Raw genomic sequence first — 9,025 nt, 5'->3', positions numbered from 1 at the left:
TTTTTTTTTTTTTTTTTTTTTTTTTTTTTTTTTTTTTGATTGGTGTTTTACTATTTAGCCCCACGCAAAGGTATTGCTGGTACTGTAATTCTTCAACCTTTTCCCATGTTTGCAAGATGTTTATTCAAACATATTCTGAAGGCATTATTCTGAGTTGACTGATAAAATTGTACCTTTCGTGAAGACCTGAAACTGGCCAATCCAACTAATGTAGTCTTGTCTAAAAATGAAATTAAAATTTGCATAACTCGCACTGAAAGTTGCCCTTTCGTATGCGCAAAGGTTAAGGAATTAGGGTGTCATTATTTGGAGTACAAATGACCTTGTATTTGTGCCTACTCATGAGCTGTTGTGTCTGCACACAGAGAAAACATGACTTTCTATACATTTACTGTATTTATTTATTTATTTGCTCCTTTGAACTATTATTCTAGTGTACCAGTCTTATTTGGAGATGACTGCAGGCACCTGGTAAGCCCTGGCTTTAGACTGATCAGAACACCATGTGATCTCTGCTATAGCTTCTGTCAGCCGTGGCTGCTGAGTGACATCAGTGACCTGCCCTGGCAGAGTGCAGTGACCCTGAGCAGAATGCTCCCTCTGTCTTTGAAGGGAGACAACCTAGTACTACTTGTATAAAGCAATGTGTCTTTTGTAAACTATTTATAATACACCATTATGGTATTATTTATTAATAATGCAAAACTCATGAATTTTTCACTTAAATGATGGAGCTAGTTTTTTAATGGGCGGAGGATACAGTGATGCCTTGGGTAAACCGCTCACCCTTTGGCAAAAGGCGGACTGACTAATGGACAGACTAACGTGTTTGAACTGTTTGTCATGGCTGATAAAGGCCTGCAAGTTTTTTTTCACAAATTTAACAAACTGATTTACAATTGAAAGAAGCTATAAATCCAAACGAAGCTAGTCTTGAAAACATGAAGTAACTATTTCCCCCATCTTAAAATCTGGCAAAACCTATAGCATTGATGTGTCCTCATTTATTTCGGATTTTCTTTCGTAGTATTGCTTCATTGACTTCTGGGCATAAAATAAGATGCATTCGGAAAGGGAGGAACAAAATCACAAAGGTAACGCAATGCTGTTGCTGTGAGTCCAGCTCATGTTGGCTTCCCCTGGCAACAACCTGCAGATGGCTGTGTGTTTAACCTCCCACCAAGAGACTGGCTGCCATCCTATGAGTGAAATATTCTTTCAATCAAATAAATAAATCAATGAAAGGTCATGCAAACTCAAAAATCAGGGTATTTGATTTATTATAGGATTAACAAAGAAATTTTCTGTACAAAAGATCGCCAGAGTTGAAAAGTGAAGAATTTTTAGCAGTATGGTAGCTTTTGCATACCATAAAAAGACATCAATAGGAAAATATTACAACTTTTTGAGAGCTCAACAGGTCGAAGAAATATAGCAACAATGCTTATATACATGTAAGTCAATATATGGTAAATAAAAAACAGCCCACTCATGACCAAAAGCAGCCAAGATGTAGCTGGATGAAGGTAACAAACTTCAAATCTTGATCTACAATTTGCCCCTATACATGTAAATCCTATAACATTCGAGTAACACATACATGAAGTTTAGCAGAACAATTATCTTTAAAGATGTAAGTAGCACATGCTTTCATTTGCTTCAGTTGAGGTAGCCTCAGCTAGCTGACAAATCAAATTCATAAATGTATGAGTTGGAAGATAATAGTGTTGAAACTCGTGTCTTGTTAGGCATATGCATGAAGTGTAAAGTTAAGATCTGACCTTGACTTGACCTTGACAGCATTTAAACTATACACTAATCATCACCAATCTTCACTTACACTAAGGCGGTAAGTTTAATTGTGGAGAAAACCACATAATACAAACTGCAAATTACACAGTGACAACTTTACCAAAATGTGGTGCAGGGATATTCGCACCATACTGGTGGGAATATCTGTGGTTCTTCCATGAACGTTTATAGATGCGCTACATAACTACATGAGCGTCGACCTTCAACAGCTTACTTTCATCAAAATCCTCAAGTGGTGACCCAGAGCTTGAAATTTTACAAATTACTCAAGGCTTGCACTGAACCAGCACCTCGGGTGTTCTAGGGATCGAAAAACAAGTGTCTTCTAAACATGGCCTAGACTAGCTCTCCAATAAAATAAATATAAGCAAAAATGCTGTTTCTACATTTACATCTGGCTATAATACATGCTATAATAAATGTGGCATAGCTTTGCTTTTTTTATACCTGTTCAGATGCTATACTACTGAAGCTAATACTGACGGGGAAAATTTGCCATGAATACTGAGTAAATTAAAAGCTAAGAAGAGCACAAAAAACCCCCCAAAAAACCCAGAAACAATGAGACAGTAAAATATCACAGCTGTTGTAAAGTCAATTAAAAGCTAGCCCAAATAAACTGGATAGGTACTCTCAATATGTATTTTCTGGCACAATAAATACTGTTCAAACTAGAGGTACATGTCATTATGTGCAGCTTACATCCATTATTCATATTCGCATGTTTCTAACGAAAAAAATAATAATAATAAAACACCACTGATTTTCTCAGTCAAAGCAATAAATGGTACAATATGGTAAAATGATTAGGAGTACTTCAGATCTGTAATCAGCGTTTAACTTACTTTTTCCAATTCTTGCTGGAAACATTTCACATTTGATGTTCTCTTGATTTCGTACATACAAGTCAGGAAAATTCTAGCTCAAAAAGTTTGAGATGATCTGGCGCATTCAATATTTAAATGGTAAATATCAAAGAAAAATATTACAAATACTGATCCAATATACTTTGGTCCCTTTATATTTAAAGCATTTAAGAATGTAATGTTTTTTGTAGCTCTGTTTAGTTTATGGTATGTTCTAGCATAGACATTACCATGAGATTACAAATAAACTTTTCCGTCCATGTGTTTAGAAGTCAAAATGGCTTTACAAGTAAGGCTTTGCTAGTTCTCGGCGGCAGTCAGCCCAACTGCTTAAGTGGACTTGCTAGGCTTAGACCAGGAAAATAAAATGGTCAGAGTTGAAAGTTGACAGTAAGAATGCACAAACTCTCATTTTAAATACAAGATAGTCAAACCAGTCTCAAAAATGAATTGCCATATTAACACTTACATTTCATGACGGCTTTAAGTATCACACACACATAAATAACCCTTCCATAAATAATGCTGTATGGTTTACAAAAAAAATAATTCAAAAATACATATGGGTAGAAAATAAAGTGTAATAAAGTTAAGAGCATATTATGTGACATGGTTTGACTTATATTAGCATAGAAAATAAACTCTTCAAATGGTAAATACTGAAAACTATATTTTAATCAATTTAAACATCACTGAAATTGAATCTGCTTAGACCTAGTTTTCCCACATGTTCATGACTGATTTTGTCTCTTTTTAATTTAACTTTTTAATTTCTACATGAAACATACATTTACCTCAGACCTAATATCATTTAATATCAAGTCTGAAAAAACATTACAGCTTTAAGATAGAAAAAAAACAATGAAAAACAGATGCAATAAAAGTATAAAAGTTACCTAAAATGGTGTACTCTAATTATTCACAAAATTAGGTTGTATGAATAGGAAAAACTATAACAGTCGCCACAAAAAAAGAAATTGAAAATAAAACCAGCCCAGCCTATTTATCAAACTTAATTAATTAAAACAAAAGGTACATGTACACTTAATCACTGAACTTAAAATAACTATTAAAAATACGGTACTTATTGAGAGCTAACTTTTAACAAACATATCCACTGTACATAATTAAAATTCATGCACTTTATCAACACTTTTGCTGTGAAAACAAATTGGTAATAATTTACTTGTTTCATATGGTCTTAATACATGGTATTCAAGAATATTTCCCCTGCATGACACTAGTACATGAAGCAGGAAACCGGGCACAGTCAGCGGGAAATCATGACACCTTGCATTTTGCACAGCAAAGCTTTGTACTGAACTGTGCAGTTCTGAACTATGCGGTTCTGCTCAATCAATGATGGCACGGTACAATGTAGTCATGAACATTGTGGCACTGTACGGTACTGTGCAGTAATCGCATAGTAGCCTTCTTGTGGCTGTGGATCAGTACCGTGCCACTGTGAACCACACACAAGTGTGCAACAGCTTACACGTAAGCCACCGTATGATTACCTGGGGTGAGGTACATGTACTACCATGACGTTGCTGTGCAGTACCACAAGATTTAAAGGTGAAGAAAACACTAAAATAAAAAATTCAGCTGATGAAAGACCATTAAACACGGTCCTGGAGAACAGTTTTATTTACTTTTTAAAAATTTTTTTACTGACTAAATTGCAATCAAAACAAAGGATTTTATGCTGTTCCATTGGGAGGCAGAGGGTATCAATGTAGCAATATTTTTGGCTTGAAATAGTTCGTTTCAAGGTTCATTTCTTGAATGCATTCATAGCTCCAAATAAGGATGCATTTTGCACAATAAGATCTAGCAATCTACGTGCGTAAAGTGGCAAAAAAGCTTAAGTGATATCACTGGTCCCAATATGGTCAGGAAAGTCCACAGTAGAATCCAAACTTTTAAATGCATTTTACTCAAAAAAATATTCTAAAAAAAGAAATCAAACTATTTTCCAGGACAACATTTAATGGTCTTTCATCTAACATGTAATTCATGCTTCTGTGTTCTTTGCCCTGCATCACATCTTATTACAGTGTAACATACATACCCTAAATGACCTAAAAATTCAACCACAAAAGAGCATTTTTGGAGGCAAATAAATGTCATGAGATATTACTTCTGGTGGTAAAATTTACATTTTCCCAGCAGGATATCATCCTACTTTCCAGACACCTCTCGAAGCACCTTTCTAAAACCAAGAGAAATCCCGGAATCTGGAAAAATGAGCAAACTTAGTCTAGGAGAAAATCTTAGGTCATTTAGGGTATAAATGATACATTTTCACAAAACACACCAATATATATGCATAATTTGCCAACGCTGACTAACATTCAGTAGAAGGGATTATTTCCTTCTAAAGCACCTTTATGCTTATTCCCTGAAACACGGCTGCAATCATAAATTCACTACCAAACCTTACACAGTTCAGGTAACCTATGCAGTAAATATTTCCAGATTTCAGTACTTTTGGTTGACAATCATGATTACATTTTCAAAACACCCTTCCCTTATAAATGTTGTAATATTAAATTTGCTGTAAATTGTTGTTTCTCTCAAAAAAATAAAAAATAAAAAAAATTTTTTAGTTGTTATTAAAATGCTTGCACAATAAATGTTCCCCACAAGTAGCAGGCTTGACTGCTGAAGGACATATCTGTCCACCAGTAAAATCTAAAAAACAGTGTTTTAATAATGATTTAGCCTGTAAATCGAATAAAATGTTTTGCCTTAATAAGCTCAATGGACTGAGATGACTTAAATCAAGCCAACTGATAAAACTGTATCACAGGATATGACTGGAAAATCTTAAAGGACCTCTGCCGAACACTCATTCAACATCACCACACTGGTTTTCTGTAGCGTCTCTCACGAGAGCGTGAATGTCTGATTATCTCCCCTTCCACGGCTGACATCATCTTGCGGGTCAGGTTATCTATATCACGCGCAGTCCTGGAGGCCAAGTGTAGAGAGTCATCCAGACGGGGCCCAGAACCCTTTTTGCAAAGAGAACACGGATGTATTTAATACAAGAAATGTTTAGTACCAAAAAAAAAAAGGTCTATAAAAGAAATACATGCTTTCAAAGATTTTTGACATTATACACAGCGCTCTTATTCAAACAGTTCTGCCAATGTAATGATTTTCTATCTGGTAATAAAGATTTGACACCCCACCCAGTCACAATGTGACACACCAGCCAGTCATAATACATCCCACCCAGTCATAGTGTGACATCCCAGTCGGTCTAACACAATCCTGTCGTAATGTGACACCCCACCCAGTAACAATGTAACACCCTATCCTGTCTCACCCCATCGTCACAATGTGACACCCCACCCAGTAACAATCTGACACCCTATCCTGTCTCACCCCATCGTCACAATGTGACACCCCACCCGTCACAATTTTATACCCCACCCTGCCACAATGTGACACCCCACCCTGCCACAATGTGACACCTCACCCTGCCACAATGTGACACCCCACCCAGTCATAATGCAACACCCCACCCAGTCACAATGTGACACCCACTAGGTAAAAAATAACACTTGCCCTGACACCACAGGAAACCTATATTTACACAATTTAGTGTGAGAAAAGAAGCATAAACCAAGAAACTCATAAAAAACAAACAGTATGAATGATGTTATTATTTTTCAAATCCAAATGACAACATTCTTGGAAATAATACGTGCTCATAATTCAAGATCTGGCAAACTGCATGTAGCTATGTTTTAAATATACATGTTTAAATTCAAATGATGATGAAATACATGACATTTTCTAAATGTGAAATATATGATTTGTTTCATTAAAATGGAAGGAAGAAGAATATGACGCTTTTCCGATTTTTTAAAGTTTTATTAGCAACTTATGTTCAATAGGGTTGCCCTGCCCTCCTCAAAGGGAGACAAACCTTACAACTCATAAAACAGCAGCGCCCTCTACCTGCACGTACTTGGATAACGATTCCAGCTATTATTATTCATGATCAGTTGTGTTGGTGCTGAATGGTTGTGTTGTTCAAGTACATGTAAGTAAAGGACACTGCTGTATTATAAGTTGTAAGGTTTTGTTTCCCTTTGTAGAGAGGATCGATGGCATGAATGAGCCCCATTATATTTATTTATTTGATTTGGTGTTTTATGGTCTTAATATACGTTGGCAGCCAGCATTATGGAGGGAGGAAACCCAGGGGGAACCCACTATAAGTATGATGCTTTAATTAGTGTATGTATGCTAATTAATGCCACTGTCATAACGAGGTAATGAAAATGAGATGATGTTCAATGATTATATCAGTTACGAGATAAATGGAATGAGATATGGAACTACTTAATTGTAGAAATGTTTAACAAAATCGTACCCCTGAAAGTGTCGAGTCACTGTCAGTATCTTCTGGCCGGACAACAGAGCCTGACCTTGACCTTCGGTACCGACGAGATTGATGGCCTTTTGACCTTGACAAGCTCCGTGACCTTGACACACTTCTAGACCTGGGGCATATAAAAACTATAGTCAGCGGGACCAAAATTTGTAAGTTACATAGTTTTATTTCAGGAAAAATGTGGACTACTGAAGCAGAATTTAAGAAATAAAATAAACTGCCTAAAGTTAACATAAGCCTTGTCATGCCAGTTCTGAAAGTCAATATTTTGGGCACCTGTAATTAAAAGTTTGACCACTTTAATAACGAAGGGTGTCTTATAACAAATATGCCTAAATTTCAATTTCTGGGATCAAAAGCTAAGCATTGTGAAGGGGTGTTAAGTTTTGGATTGAGTCAGAAATGTCTTTGTAGAATCAGTCTCTGGTTAGGAACTTTGTATTTATTTATTTTTTTTAATTGAGGTTTAATATTATACTTAAAAATATCTTGTTAATACAAAAATGGCAAGGTTGGAAAAGACTTGAGCGACAGAGCACAAAATCAACCCACCTAACTTTTAGTTAGCTGCCATACAGTACCTGACAAACTTCCTCACGTTAGGACAGAGCGAAATCACACAGAAAATCTACAGCCTTGTTAGCCTGGGCTTTGAAATGTAAAATCAATCAGTCCCGCGCCAATCATCACTTTAGAGCAGACGGTTTCCTACATGTAGCCCCCTCTCCACTCTCCCTTCCCACACAAACATATTTTCACAAATGTTTATGTGACAATTTTCTTTTGGAATTGTCAGTATTTCACTTCAAGGAAATATAACAATCAACAGACAATCTACATGATCATAAAAAATGAGATTCTATTGAGCATCAAAATGATTTCAAACAGTTAAAAAAAAAAGATGTGTAAATTACACATGTATGAATTCTAAAACAGGAAATTTAATTTCATGAGTTAATAGCACTGATCATACCTTGCTCTGTATCTGGGTCGCGGCCTTTCATCCTCAGATTCAGTATCTGATTGGTTCCTGCTGAATTCTCTGACAAAGTATCGCTGTCTGTGAGGACTGCGGTCTGGCGAGTAGTAACGCTGTCTGGAGAGAGAGCGTGAGCGCTGGTGACTTTTGGAGCGTCGTCTACCGCGCCTCAGCTGAAGGACATCAGCACTGGAAATAGAAAATTATCATGTAAATGTCAAGATTTTGTTAGCTGAAGTCCACTGAATGATCGACAAGATATACTCAAGGTTTTTTCGTTTATACAATAAGAGTCAGCTATAAGGGCAGAGGAAACCGGACTGCACAGTAAAAACCACCAGCACCTGGTAAGTTGATAACCAGTTTTCCCATGTATAGCCTTACCTATAGTCTATAGTGCAACATATAATCCACACTCATATTATAAAGATTTGATGTTGGTGGAAAAATGACATGAGGATGAAAAGCAATTAGATTAGAAACCTTGTGTTCCACTAGTTAGTTCAACGCAATACACCAGCAGTGTTACTTTGAAAAAACAAAAGGCTCATTTTGATTCAATATTTTCACACTTTATTTTGACATTGTCAGGAGAACTAAATTTCTGGCATCATTAGGGGACTGCAATTACATTAGCTCATCCATGTTGTTTTTAAAATCCATGCATAATGTCTTCACCATGAGAAAATGTCAGTGGAAGCTGGTGAAAGTGAGAATAAAAAGCAATAATACATGTAGATATGTGTAAATACATGTAGATCTAGAAAGTCTAAATAACAACAACAACACTGTTTACATGTACATTGTATGCCATGATTTTTGTAAATCCCCTGATGACGTGTTTTTGTTTATAAAGTATTAGTCCCTTTTAATAGACATTACTGTAATTCTTCAACTTTTCGCACGTTTGCAATGTGTTTTTTTAAAGCATATTCTGAAGACAATATTCTGTGTAGA

At 36.0% G+C, this 9,025-nt stretch overlaps 1 protein-coding gene across 3 annotated transcripts in view; it reads right to left on the bottom strand.

Annotated features, from left to right (window-relative positions):
• Window positions 1–1,269: 1,269 nt before the first annotated feature.
• LOC135480335 (serine/arginine repetitive matrix protein 2-like) overlaps window positions 1,270–9,025 on the bottom strand; it is a 42,013-nt gene continuing 34,257 nt past the window's right edge. For all 3 annotated transcript variants that reach the window (XM_064760158.1, XM_064760159.1, XM_064760160.1), the window contains 3 exons: window positions 8,063–8,257; window positions 7,069–7,198; window positions 1,270–5,695 (listed from right to left, as the gene is read on the bottom strand). In XM_064760158.1, the coding sequence (XP_064616228.1) occupies window positions 5,540–5,695; window positions 7,069–7,198; window positions 8,063–8,257 (481 nt within the window). In that variant the 3' untranslated portion in view covers window positions 1,270–5,539. The remainder of the gene's footprint in view (window positions 5,696–7,068; window positions 7,199–8,062; window positions 8,258–9,025) is intronic.

The sequence above is a fragment of the Liolophura sinensis genome, chromosome 13 (genome assembly GCF_032854445.1).
Source record: "Liolophura sinensis isolate JHLJ2023 chromosome 13, CUHK_Ljap_v2, whole genome shotgun sequence".
NCBI lineage: Eukaryota > Metazoa > Mollusca > Polyplacophora > Chitonida > Chitonidae > Liolophura > Liolophura sinensis.
The sequence above is the reverse complement of the archived record's forward strand: the minus strand, read 5'-3'. Positions and strand labels throughout refer to the sequence as shown.